Source organism: Anolis carolinensis, unplaced genomic scaffold (genome assembly GCF_035594765.1).
Source record: "Anolis carolinensis isolate JA03-04 unplaced genomic scaffold, rAnoCar3.1.pri scaffold_20, whole genome shotgun sequence".
Taxonomy (NCBI): domain Eukaryota; kingdom Metazoa; phylum Chordata; class Lepidosauria; order Squamata; family Dactyloidae; genus Anolis; species Anolis carolinensis.
The window spans coordinates 822,809-836,996 of record NW_026943830.1 but is presented as its reverse complement, the minus strand read 5'-3'; the positions used below and the strand labels follow the sequence as shown (position 1 = coordinate 836,996).

General features: G+C 42.7%; 1 protein-coding gene across 3 annotated transcripts in view; it reads left to right on the top strand.

Moving 5' to 3' along the window:
• The first annotated feature begins 826 nt into the window (after positions 1-826).
• avil (advillin) overlaps positions 827-14,188 on the top strand; it is a 55,695-nt gene continuing 42,333 nt past the window's right edge. The window contains exons 1-5 of one of the 3 annotated variants that reach the window (XM_062966424.1): positions 827-1,076; positions 9,579-9,648; positions 10,369-10,407; positions 11,775-11,865; positions 13,980-14,054. In XM_062966424.1, coding sequence (XP_062822494.1) covers positions 11,800-11,865; positions 13,980-14,054 — 141 coding nt within the window. In that variant the 5' untranslated portion in view covers positions 827-1,076; positions 9,579-9,648; positions 10,369-10,407; positions 11,775-11,799. Of the gene's footprint in view, positions 1,077-7,196; positions 7,393-9,578; positions 9,649-10,368; positions 10,408-11,774; positions 11,866-13,979; positions 14,055-14,188 lie in introns of those variants that run through there. The other 2 variants (XM_062966423.1, XM_062966425.1) reach the window with 2 other exon arrangements.

The following is a 14,188-nucleotide window of genomic DNA, read 5'->3' as shown; positions in this document are numbered from 1 at the left end:
GTCTGGAAGAACATAGTGTTCTGAACAGCTGTGGGAGCAGAAGGTATTTTATCTTTTAGGAGATGTGTGTGTCAGGGATGTGCTTTTAAATTATGAAGGCTTGTAAGTACAAGTCATCCCTTCATGTTGAGATCACCCAGTGAATGCACAGGTGCACACTAGCCACATAGGCAGGGGAGAGAGCGATTGGGTGTAGGAGACGTGTCTCCATTTATTCATATCAATCAGAATGGAGAAAACAAGCTAAAAAGTCACAGCCTGGAAGAGGCAGGAATCTAATGCAGAGCAGTATAAAATGTGCAAATCATGAGGTCCTCCAGATGCTGATAGACTGTAATTCCCAGCACTCCACATTATTGGCTAGGCAAGCATTTGTAGCTTGAAGGCCTCAACAAAACTCCTTGTTAAGTAAACTATGTCACTTGAACCCTGCCATGGTTTGCATTCAAGCAACAGGTGGTACCAGATCTCAAAAAAGATGTTGTTATGGATGTGATCATTGCATTTATTCACTACAAGGGTGGTGGGGATGCCTTTATATCCACCCTTTCTTCCCCAAATTGAGCAAAATCCCCTGTATTCATGTTTATCATAGGGGAACAGAACAGAAGGGAGTAAATAATATCTATTAACTGGGCAAAGTCGTTGCTTCTTGGTCTACCTTTGAATTGTAGCTTGCAGGAAACCACTGCAATGTGGTTAGCTTCACATCCCTCCACCCTTTGCCCCCTATTTAGTTGCATTATTGATGGACCTCAGCACTTAAGAAAAATCAATGGGAAAATGAGTGTGGGATATTGGGTGGGAGGGTGGGGGGGGGGGTGGCCAAGAGAAAATGCCAATGCAGCCTTGGAAGCTCTGGCTCTCAAGAGAAACAAACAGATGCTTTTCTTACACTCACTCAAACCAGAGGGCGAGCCCAGCATTGATTGGTCCAGGCAGCTAATAGATAGCAAGATGCAAATGCAGGCAAATCTTCTGTGAGTGGGTCCAGATCCCTTTTGAGCTGGCAGGGTTTCTATTCTTCTTGCACCATAATCTTGGGCCGGAGCAAAAGGAGTCAGCAGCAAACACAGGTAAGTGTTCCTTAATGTTTGGGGTGGGAGAAGGAAGGAAGAGGTTATGGGGTGAGGATGGAAAAGAGGCAGGATAGTTCAGAAATTTGAAAATGGTAGAGTGCAAATCGGGATGATCCGATGAGACCAGAGTTATTTCTGAGTAATCATACTAACTAGGAGGCCTTTGGAATTGTAGTCTAAAAGAGCCTTAGGAATGGGAGGGATCAAATGTAAACTCAGTAAAGGAAAGTCATGGAAGGGTCAAGTCAAATGCTTAATGTAAATGTAATTGTGCATACAATTACCCTAAAAACATTAAACATTAGGTCTCATCTTTAAAGCTAAGCAAGATCAGCCCTGTTAGTATTTGGACAGGTGACAGCCAACAAATGTCAAATGGTGTAGGCTATATTTTAGAGAAAACCACCTCTTGAGTATTCCTTACCTAAGAAAATCATAAGAAATTCACTGAGTAACCATAAGTCCGCAGGCAATTTGAAGGCACACACACAACTCATTAATTGCATTTCTGCTAGATAGCACAGCAATTTGAGCACCAGACTACAGCTCTTGAGACGTGTGTTTTATTTTCTGTTCAGCCATGGAAACCTTGCTGGGTAACTTTCAACAAGTCACACATTCTCAGCCCCAGAAAGCCGTAAGTCAGAAAGGGCTTGGAGTCACACAAAAACAAAGAGCTATAGGATTGCCATTTTAAATTTTAAACTCCTAAGGCTCAGAGCCATTTGGAATTTCTTTAGTAAACTGCTAGGCTAAATGTATCCTCACACGTACCCTTCCCTTCAAAACATTTGGGACTATGCACTGATAATTTCATTTTAAATGTACACTATCTTCTGAGCTAGTGTTCGACTCAGAAAACAGCTTCTTTGAGGCTTCCTCATAAATTGACTTCTTAAATGTCCCTGGTGGCGCAGTGGGGTAAACTGCTGATCTGCTGAACTTGCTGACCGAAAGGTCGGTGGTTCGAATCCGGGGAGCGAGGTGAGCTCCCGCTGTTAGCCCCAGCTTCTCCCAACCTAGCAGTTTGAAAACATGCAAATATGAGTAGATCAATAGGCGGGAAGGTAATGGTGCTCCATGCAGTCATGCCAGCCACATAACCTTGGAGGCGTCAACAGACAAACACCAGCTCTTCGGCTTAGAAATGGAGATGAGCACTACCCACCAGAGTGAGAAACAACTAGACTTAACATCAGGGGAAAACCTTTACCTAAACATCCATCTATGCAGCTCAAGTGGCTGGGATAGGTTTGGGCTGCACAAGAGGCCCTCTGTACACACTCAGACGCCTCTTTTTATTCATGCCAGACTGTAGCATAACAATGGCTAGAGCTTTAGTAAGGCTGCCTTATGTTTGGTGTTTTTATGTGAGTAATATGGCATTTGTTAACACTCCTGGGCATCCATTGAGTGAGATCATCAGGAAAAGAAACTCAGAGCTGCCTTATTAGTGGCTGACCCCAGCCCCAAATTCTGGAATAAATGAATATAATCAATCTGAGTATACCAAGTTATGGGCTGGGTGTGACAACTAAAACAAACACGCTCTCAACATTTGTGCTAAATTTATTCTCATCACCAAATTTATTTGATCAGACTGCAAATACTTTAAAAAAGGTTAAGTGGATAGAATAGAGACAGCGTGGAGCTGATTCAGCTCTACACACTACCCTGACTCTAGCCCTTAGGCACTATGTAATGGAAACTTTTCTGAAAGAAGAAAACAAGGCATCAAAAGAGGTCCAGACTAGCAACACCACCATCCGCTTGTAGTAATGTTTGGCTCACTCACTATAATATAGTTTTCATTACCTGATTTTTGAGACTTAGGTGGACCACAAATGACAATTGTCCATGCTATTTGAAGAATTTTAAAGATCCAGCATTTTTCTGAAATATGCAAAAGTAGACTTTTGGGTTTTATGGATAGCCATAGCTTCCCCCATATCTCAAAAAGCTGAGTTATTGTAGTTTGCTGGAGCTGCTGATAAAGCTCTTGTGTACTTTCCTCCAATCCCTAAACTACCATTCTCAGGGATCTCTAAAGATTCATCTGCAATGTAGAATTAATGCTGTTTGACACTATTTTATTTCCCTTAGCTCAATGATATGGGATAATGAGATCACTAGTTTGGTGAGACAGCAGTACTCTTTGGTGGAGAAGGCTGAATACCTTATAAAACAACAACTCCCATGAGTCCATGGCAGTTAAAGCCAAATGGCTTTAGTTCTACAATGTAGATGCACCCTAAGAAAAGGGAATTACACCTTCTGCTGTATATATATTCCATATATTCTTGTCTAGGCAATCATCTTAAAAGTCCCCCTTTCCCCCATTTTGATTTTTGATTATAATTAATTGGTGTTGGTTGAAGTCTGCTTAGTATGGCATTCAGATTTAATGTGTGTGTTTTTGAAATGGCCCTTCATCCATACAGATACCAGGCTATGTACACCCAGTGTCTCATTAAAACTGATCACACAAAATAAAAATGTGATCAAATTAATAAAAAGTCTTCCAACAGGAGCCCGCGGTGGCGCAGCAGGTTAAATCGTCAAACTGCTGAACTTGCTGACCAACAGGTCGGTGGTTTGAATCTGGGGAGCGGGGTGAGCTCCCGCTGTTAGTCCCAGTTTCTGTCAACCCAGCCATTCGAAAACAAGCAAATGTGAGTAGATTAATAGGTACTGCTCCGGAGGGAAGGTAATGGCGTTTCCTGCAGTCATGCCAGTCACATGACCTTGGAGGTGTCTAGGGACAACACTGGCTCTTCAGCTTAGAAATGGGGATGAGCCCCAACCTCCAGAGTCGGACATGACAAGACTTAATGTCAGGGGAAAACCTTTACTTTTACCTTTACCTTATATTCCAACAGTAGAGGGCCAACTAGGACAATATACAGCCACCCCTCCACATTTGTGGTTTTCACTTTTGCGGATTTGATTATTTACAAATTTGATTAACAATGTTGTCTATATAAGTATCTAGGAATTTCTAGGTACTCCAGTGATTCTATGGTCAACTTCCACCAGTCATGCTGGATCATCAAGAGATTTCTTAAAAGAACACCTTACTAAGACTTTTTAGATCCTCCAGTGAGATTCTGTGTGCATCTTCCAGTGAAAGGTGACCTTATTTATTTATTTATCACACTTGTACCCTGCCTTTCTTACCCCAAAGGGCGTCTTTACAAAGACAACAATTTGATACCACATGTACATATTGACAAATAAACAAAAGCATTTAAATCCACACCAATTAAAAAACATAAACATTAAAACACCAATGAAAAATCACACAATCCAGGTCATATTCCATGGCCGATCCAAGTTATAGTTTCATGCCTGAAGATCTAGAAATTCCTAGAAAAGTATTCTCTTGGGTAAAAAATTGCAATTTCTTTATTTGTGATTTTTTAACTTTCACAGCAGTCCTGTACCCCTAACCCCAGCAAAAGTGGAAGGCTGACTTTAGAGAAGTTGTCAAATTTAAGAAGATTTTTTAAAAGGCAGGACATGTTTTACATTTTGATGTATCACCAAAAAATTGCAGTTTTGGCACCAGCTGTATGGTCAGAGTGCTGAGCCCTTTCAATGTGGGTCACAATGGCTCTCCTATTGGAAAGGTGCTGAATCCACTCTACTTTTTACATAGCTTCAAATGAGTTCTCCAAGGTCCTGAATCTACTTTGGAGATGAGATTCAGCACTTTGGATAACTTCTTTGAAGTTTAGATTAAAATCTGGCTTCACCACTCCACTGACATGGGAGCCACAAATGGATGGATCTACTTCTGTGGCCTTCAAAATGCCCTAAATCATGTCAGGAGGTGTAGTCATACACATACATACACATACAAACAGGTTCTCAGATGAGTTGCCAGGTGGAACTTTTCAACCTGTCACTTCAGCTGGGAACCAGGCCTCCCTCTTTTTTGCTAAGGGAAGAGGAAGGGAAAGCAAATTCAGTATGAGAGAGGCTAGCTTTTTCTTGCTCTTCCTGACTCCTTATGTGGAGATGTGGGGGAAGGGATAAATTACTCTCATCGAGCATTTCCTTGAGCGGTCTGATTCCCGTCTATGACTCAGGCAGCTCCTGGAAGTGCCAGTTAAATGGGCTAATGGAGAGGAACCCAGAGCTCTCTCTTTCCCCCTCTCTCTATTATGCAGGAGGAAAGTGCTTCATAGCCAGATTAGATTTAAGGCTGGATGTTTCTGTATTTTTTGGGAGTGGTTCGACTCTTTGGGCAGATGCTTACATCGTACCCAGCACCCCTCTCAACCAGAAGAGGGGAAAAAAGTTATTTAGGTCTTCCAAGAGGGCTAGTTGGCTATCAAACTAGGATGTAATCCCTCTTACATAGAATCATAGAATAATAAGAGTTGGAAGAAACCTCATGGGCCATCCAGTCCAACCCCCTGCCAAGAAGCAGGAAATCGCCTATGGAGATACTGCCCTCTACTTTCTGATGGCGTAGTGGACTAAAGCCTCGTGACTTGAAGATTGGGTTGCTGACCTGAAAGCTGCCAGGTTCGAATCCCACCCAGGGAGAGTGCGGATGAGCTCCCTCTATCAGCTCCAGCTCCATGGGGGGACATGAGAGAAGCCTCCCACAAGGATGGTAAAACATCAAAACACCCGGGCGTCCCTTGGGCAACATCCTTGGAGACGGCCAATTCTCTCCAGAAGCGACTCAAGTTGCTCCTGACACAGAAAAAAAAACTTTCTCAAAAGCCCCAATGAACTTCTCCAGCCACTTTTTCCTGCGCTGTATAGCCCATTGCCCTGGATGCCATGATGGAGAAGGCACTCACTCTTATATGTAATATATAGGTAAGGATGCATTGTAATAGACCAATACCAAGATTGTTTGTTAATTGTAAATATAATCTGATTTTTTAAATCCTTGGATTTTCAGAACAAAAATCTTTCTACATTTAGTGAATGTATTATTAATGTGCATTGTTCATGTATGCATTCTGCCTTAAGCAGAATGTGCACACCAGAAGCACTGCCTCCTTTGCTGGATATCAATGGGCACTTGGATACAAAACATCCCATACATTTTAATTACAAGAAGAAAACAGGAGAATAATTCCCCACAAACATGATGAGATGGTTGGCTCTGAAGACACATCCCAAACTACCCATTGCCCTTTCTGTGTCTGAATGCAGTCGGTTCTTCAGTCACTCTCCTGTATGGCTGTTCTATAATTATGATGCACCCGCAAATTAAATGTTTTAGATAGGATCTTCTGACCGGTGGCTGCTGCAACATTGTCATTTCTAGAGCTGTACTGGAAACTCAACCTGAATATGGTGGTCACTTTTGGTGAAGCTGGAGCATGACACCAGTAAGTGGCATCACAAAAAGCTACTGTGTGGTTTGGAATAGGATCAAACTGGCCTGGAAATGGAGTCGGAGGCTCATCACTATCAAGCTCAGTCCAGCTTTGTGTTGTGATCACAACTGAAGGCTATATGAATGGGGGACCCTTGAAAACTGGAGACTGAGGGCCAGACCTGAGATTTGGCAACCCTAAATTTTAGCACTATAGCACACATGCTGTCTTGGTTGAGGGTACCAGAGCATTTGTTTTTGAAACTTTATGTGAGGATATAAAATATGCATCAGTTTTATTGTAAGGATCCACAAACAACCATCAAAGAGTCCCTAGTAACCTACTTGAGTATCTTTCCTTAAGATTCCACAAAGGATCATTTCCCATTCTGGTGTCAACTTTTCCATGGGTGTTTCCTCCGCAGCAGCAACCTTTCCAGAGCTCACTTGCTTAGAGAAAACTTTGCAATGAAATCACATCCCAAATGCTTTTGTTGATCCCCAATAATTTTTGGTACAAGGTGAAAAAATGTTCCCCTCCAGTTTCTCAAAGTGGTAGGTGTCCAGCCCATCAATTCACTGTTTTTAGACCCCTTCCCCTGAGAAAAGGAAGAGGCGACTTTTTTTTCCAACATAAAGTCCAAAGAGGCAGCGGTTTCTTTCTGTGGAATTGAGGCGGGCTCACTCCTGCCTGTTGCTGGCTAATCAGTCTCAGCCTTTGGGATGCCTCCAAGTCTTGAGCAAGAGTCTACAGGCTGCCCTGTTTCTCTCATTAAAACCCACCATCTGGTTTCAATGATGGAGCAATTGGGGGGTATAGCCGAGAAGGGTTGAAGGAGGATGCTTTTGTGGGCCAGGCTGCTCTCAGCCTGCCCACACTTTGGGGATCCCAGAATGCCTTGCTCCTCCCGGCTGCACTAAAAAGAAGGCAGTAGTAGCAGTGAGCAGTTACGTCTTCACGGAAGATTTGTAAGTACTTGCATGTGCCAGCCTTCGATGTGACATAAGTATGTATCTCTGTGTTTACTGATGAGGATGCCAGTTGTAAAACCAAGCAAGGGGGTTCACTACCTGTGCAGTGAGGCTTGCACACAGAATCCTCCTGATACCTAATGACTTTTCCAAAAGAGGTAGGGCTGGAGGATGTCTCCTTTCTTCCCTAGGGCTCTCACACACAGAGCTTATTTATTGTGTCAGAAGCAAATTGAGAATACAGCTATAATGTATAAAAACCACAAAGGTGGCATGAAGCTAAATTTCCTTTGACCAGAAGCTGGCCACTTGGAGTACCTCTGGTGTCACTGTGAGGTCCTCCATTGTGCATGTGGCAGGGCTCTGACCGCATTGTAGTAAGTGGGCTGTAGTTTGCTCTTCTCCACACTCGCATATTGTGAACTCCACTTTATAGCCCAATTTCTTAAGGTTAGCTCTGTATCTCGCGGTACCAGAGGTCAGTCTGTTTAGCGCCTTCCAAATTACCCAGTCTTCTGTGAGCCCAGAGGGGGAGTTTCTCATCCACTATCAGCCACTGATTGAGGTTCAGGTATTTACCTGTCACTTTTGGACTCTTGCTTGCTGAGATGTTTCTGCGAGTGTCTCTGTAGATCTTAGGAAGCTGTTTCTTAATTTAAGTTGTTGGCTTGCTGGCTGATATCTGAACAGAGCACTGGCCAGAGATGTCACTGCCTTGGTCTTTTCATTGCTGGCTGCTACATCCCGACAGATGTGAGGTGGTGCAATACCAGCTAAACTGTATAATTTCTTCAGCAGTGTTGAGCATAGACATCCTGTGATAATGCAGCATGCCTCATTAAGAGCCAGATCCACTGTTTTAATGTGGTGATATGTGTTCCACATTGGGCATGCGTATTCAGCAGCAGAGTAGCAAAGCGCAAGGGCAGATGTCTTCATTGTGTCTGGTTGTGATCCCCATGTTGTGCCAGTCAGCTTCTGTATGATATTATTTTAGCACCCACTTTTAGCATGATATTCAAGCAGGGCTTCTTATAAGTTAGAGCATGATCCAGAGTAACTCCAAGGTATTTTGGTGTGTTGCAATGCTCCAGTGGGATTCCTTCCCAGGTAATCCTCAGAGCTCGAGATGCTTGTCTGTTCTTAAGATGAACAGCACATGTCTGCATTTTAGATGGATTAAGAATCAGCTGGTTTTCCCTGTAATAGGGAGTAAGCGCACCTAAAGCTTTGGAGAACTTCTGTTCAACAATTTCAAAGTTCCCTGCTTGAGCGGTGATGGCACGATTGTCAGCATAGATGAAACTCTGTTCCTTCTGGCAATGGCTGATCATCTGTGTAAATGTTAAACATTGATGGAACAAGCATACTCTCCTGAGGACGCCATTCAGCCATCACACACAGAGCTGATCAGCTAAGATTTGTTGGTGGTAGAAAGTAGATCCCCTATTATTGTTGTACACTGCCTAGGGCAGCATCATATTTGCAGCTATGCTAGCACACCTTCCAACTGTCCTGATCTGGTTGGGAAAATCCCTATTAATCCTTTATTGTCCCAATTTTCCATCTGATTCTAAAATGTCCCAGTTTCCCTCTCCTCCTACCATTTCCCCCTTTGTCCCAGCTTACTTTCATTGCTGCAGATTGCATCCAAAGTGCAAAAGTACTTTGATTCCTGCTCAGCAGGGAGAAGAGGAGAAAGGTAAAAGCTTGGACAAAAACAAACTACTACAACCTCTCTTATTTGGTGTATTCTTTCTCATTTATAATTTTTGACATCATGGCTACACTTGGATGGTTTCTTTGACATGCCCCTGTTTTTATTTGTGAAATATTGGAGGGCACGGCTAATAAAGCTCTCTGATAGGGCCTCCTTAGGGTCACCATAGGATAGAAACAACTTGAAGGCTGTGACAACAATATGTGGGCTACAACTCCTACTATTGGTGGTATACTTAAAGGGCACCCAATAAGGTGAAATATTCCAGGGCTAAAGTCTAGCTGCTAAAAGCAAATTTTGAGCTTGATCATGTAAGTAAAGTATGTGCATTGGTTGGGAAAGTTGTTTTTGGGGCAGTGACTCCTAGAATTTGTCAGCCTATTTCAAATGAGTGACATTCCCAAGCTCTGGATCTGTGGTACATAGCAAAATGAAGCTTCTGATACACTATTTTTGATTCCAGCTTGGTTTGCTGTAGTTTGCCATCTGGCTCCTTTTCTCCAGTGTTCAGGGCAAAGAGGAGGATTCTCAGGGTAAGTATACTGCCTTGAAAGGTTTGTCAATATAGATCTACATTCCTCCTTTTTAGACTTTTTAAAAATGTGTGTGGTATATTTCACATAACTCTGGTTGGGGCTTCATGTATCATACTGAATGACACCCGCCTTCACAAGGACTTAAGTTGTCCCTAGGTCTCTGGTTTAAGAAATTTCATAGGCTGAGAGCTCTCACCTGGCAATGCTACTCCCACTCTTCCCTTTCATCCTGGGTAATTGCCCAAGAGAATTGTCATGAGAGGAGGCCGCAACCAGACTGAAAAGGACAGCAATAAGGACTGCGTATTTGCTCTTGCCAACTAAGCAGGAGCTAAGTAAGCCAGTTAATAAATAAATCATTCATCCAAGGAATAGTCTCAACTCAGCTTTGGCAGTGTGATGCTTTCATAGTCTGTGCACAAAGCAAATGTGCTGATTATCTGCTTCTGAAGATGTGATCCTCAGACTGTGCAGATAGCAAGATGTATCTGGATTGCCAATCTAATTATAATTCATTCTAAATCTAATTAACAGTCTAGTTGGTTGGATCAACCTTATGGAAAGCTAGTTGTTTTGTTAAGTCTACTCCAGTTGGGACTAGCAGATAGATTAAGCTCCTAGTTAATTAGAAGAATACATGAATTGACCATCTCTCAAGTTCCCTGGGAACAATAATTAAAGGTAATGAATTAATACAGTTGCCCTCTGTATCTACAGATTCAGCCATCCACAACTTGATCTTTTAAATTCCAAAAGGTGAGCCTTTATGTTACTATTTCATATATGTGACACATTTTACAACACCTTTGCATATGCTAGGACATGAGCATCCATGACTATTGGTATCCATTGGCGGAAGGGGGAGGGGGTGTCCTGGAATCAAGCTCCAGCAGGTACTGAGGGCCCACTGCACTCACCCCTTTGCCACTTTTTGCCAAATATGAGGCCCAAAGTGATTTTTGGTCTGCAGCTCCCATAATCTCCTATCATTGGTATCACCAGCTAGGACTGATACATCTGGCAGGCCAAAATCATCTGGATGGCAAGGCTTCCCAGCAGCTTTCTCATAGTTCAGAGAGAAGCTTTCATTCCTCTGGGCAACAGTTCTGCAGCAGTTCGGAAATATCCAGGACACTAAGGTAGCCAACAACAGTTTAGTAATATGATCCTTTGGTAGGACCCTGCTTGCTTTTACCATTTGTGGGGTGGTATTTCCATACCACTTCCTCTGCTTCCCCATATAGACTACCTTGAACACTTCACAGCTGAACTGGCTTTAAAGACATCCATTGGAAGAGGCTGGGCAATCCCATGCTTAGGAATAGAGGATGTAGTTTTTCTCAGTTGCATCAGTTGTCTATGACAGGGAGCTCTGGCATGGCCTGGTCCATGAGGTCACGAAGAGTCAGAAGCAACTGAACAAATAAACATCAAATGTGGCCTTTCAGAGGACTCAAACCCTCATTGTGTGGCATAACAGGAATAGTAGTCCAATCACACAGGCATAGAACTACAGTAGAGTCTCACTTATCCAAGACTCGCATATCCAAGGTTCTGGATTATCCAATGCATTTTTGTAGTCTATGTTTTCAATATATCATGATATTTTGGTGCTAATTTCGTAAATACAGCAATTACACCAGTGTGTTTTTTCCCAGTGAGTCGTTTCGTTCTGCCTTTGGCAGACAACTCTCAGGAGGCATCTATACTGTAGAATTAATGCTGTTTCTCACCACTTTAACTTCCATGGTTGAATGCTATGCAATCATGGGAGTTGTAGTTTGGTGAAGCTCCAGTACTATTTGTCAGAGAAGGCTAAAGACCTTGAGGAATTACAACTCCCAATGTTTCCATAGTATTGAGCCACAGCAGTTAAAGTGATGTGAAACTGCATTAGTTCTTCAATGTAGTTGCACTCTTAAATGCAAGGGGCATCAGTAAGGAAACCAATATAGAAAACATATTCAGTAGATTTTCCTGGCAATTTTGTGGACACCTTCATTGGAAGGGTTTTTGAGATTAGTGCCCAAGGTGAAATATTTTTTATTGTGTTTGTCAAAACTTTGTTACCCGTATGCTGTTTCCTGAAGTTTTCCCATGGGCTGTTTTTCTTGCTTTGGAAGGTATTGTTAAAATCTGGAAGCTGCCATGGCTCTGACCAGTGCCTTCAAAGCTGTTACGAACACACCTGGACTGATCATCTGGAGGATTGAGGTAGGTGGATAAATGCATTTTTGCTATGCTAACCTGAAAGCTGCTTCCCTCTCTCAAGCTATGTCAGGGCCAGGTGTCACCATCTCTTTAGTTATTCCTAACTGCTAATTGTGATCATGTCTAAAAATAACTCACACTATCTTCTGAGAGATCGTGACTTGCCTGGTGGCAAGGTTTTTATGTCTGAACAAAGATTTGAGCCCTTTCTTCCTGTTCCAAGACCTAAACCACTATACACAACAGTAAAAATTATAAAACACATGTGGAGTTGTGCTATGTGGATTGTGCTGTAGGAATTAATTTATAGACTTTAATTTATAGAATTAATTGATAACACCTCCTGCACCTTTCATAGTTGTGTGGAAGAGGTAATTTTAGAAAGTGTACACTATTTTTAAGGTAGAGGAGCCCTATGGATTCCCTTCCCCCCACCCCCCAATGGGGCTGCCAAGTTACATGTTAATGGATTGTTGTGAGTTTTTTGGGCCGTATGGCCATGTTCCAGAAGCATTCTCTCCTGACGTTTCACCCACATCTATGGCAGGCATCCTCAGAGGTTGTCAGGTATATTGGAAACCTCACAAGCAATATACCTCACAACCTCTGAGGATGCCTGCCATAGATTTGGGTGAAACTTCAGGAGAAAATGCTTCAGGGCCATGGCCATACAGCCCAGAAAACGCACAACAACCCAGTGATTCCGGCCATGAAAGCCTTAGACATTACATTGCTATATTTGCACTTCATGGATCTAACAAAAATTGTGTTTAACGGGTCATGTCCAATTGTTATTCCCATCTAGGATGCTTCCACTGATTGTTTGGGATTTTGAAACTCTGTATTTATGCAAGCCCTATTGATTTAATATGTTTGTTCTAGTTGAGACAAACAATTGGAGTTAGTCCAGTGTCTTTATATTGGTACAACTGGAGAAGTGGTTTTCAATCATTGCAATTAATGTGTGATGGGAAGGGCTAGATATATGGGTAGAAGAGGTGCTTTACAACTTACTGTGGTTGCCAACTTTTGGTCCTCCAGATGTTTTGGACGTCAACTCTCAGAAATCCCAGCCAGCTTGCCAGCTGTTAGGAATTGTGGGAGTTGAAGTGCAAAACACATGGAGGACCAAAAGCTGGCAACCACTGAATTAGATGATCCATCTAATCCAGTGGTTCTCAACCTCTGGGTTCCCAGATGTTTTGGCCTTCAACTTCCAGAAATCCTAACAAGTGGTTCTCATCCTGGGGTCCCCAAATGTTTTAGCCTTCAACTCCCAGAAATTCTAACAGCTGGTAAACTGGCTGAGATTTTTGGGAGTTGTAGGCCAAAACCCCTGGGGACCCACAGATTGAGAACCACTGTCCTAACAGCTAGTAAACTGGCTGGGATTTCTGGGAGTTGTAGGCCAAAACATCTGGGGACCCACAGGTTGAGAAACACTGTCCTAACAGCTAGTAAACTGGCTGGGATATCTGGGAGTTGTAGGCCAAAACATCTGGGGACCCACAGGTTGAGAAACACTGTCCTAACAGCTAGTAAACTGGCTGGGATATCTGGGAGTTGTAGGCCAAAACATCTGGGGACTCACAGGTTGAGAACCCCTGATCTAGTCCCAAGTATATCCATTGGTATCACCAATAGAAGTCTTAAAGCTAAAGTGGGAATGGTTGGCTTCATGAGTCTACATTTAACATCCATAGTGCAGTGCTCTGAATATTGGGCTATGATTCTGGAAGACCAAGGTTTTAATCCCTGCTCAACCATGAAAACTTACTGGATGCCCTTAGACAAGTTACTCTCACTGGGCCTCAAAGGAAGTCAAATGCAAACGTCACTCTAAATCAGTTGTTCTCAACCGGTGGGTCCCCAGGTGTTTTGGCCTACAACTCCCAGAAATCCCAGACAGTTTACTAGCTGTTAGGATTTCTGGGAGTTGAAGGCCAAAACATCCACAAGTTCAGAACCACTGCTCTAAAAAAACACAAGGAAAGGTCACCATAAATCAGAGATGGTTTGAAGGCATTGATAAAATCAGCTCTATTTGAGACTGACAGCCAATGAAGCCAGTGAGTTTACTCTGGCTCCTGTTTTACCTGTATGTTTTTTCTTTCCAGAAAATGGATCTAGTACTGGTACCTCCAAAAGCCCACGGCAGCTTCTATGAAGGGGATTGCTATGTTCTCCTCTCAGTAAGTACCTGCAAAACTTGTTATGTTGGAGATTTCTGCTTCTTTCGGGATACAACAGTTTGGCATGATTCCCCCACCCATTACCTTCCTAAGTTTGAATGCATCCTTTTGAATGATGTAGAATTGATTACTTC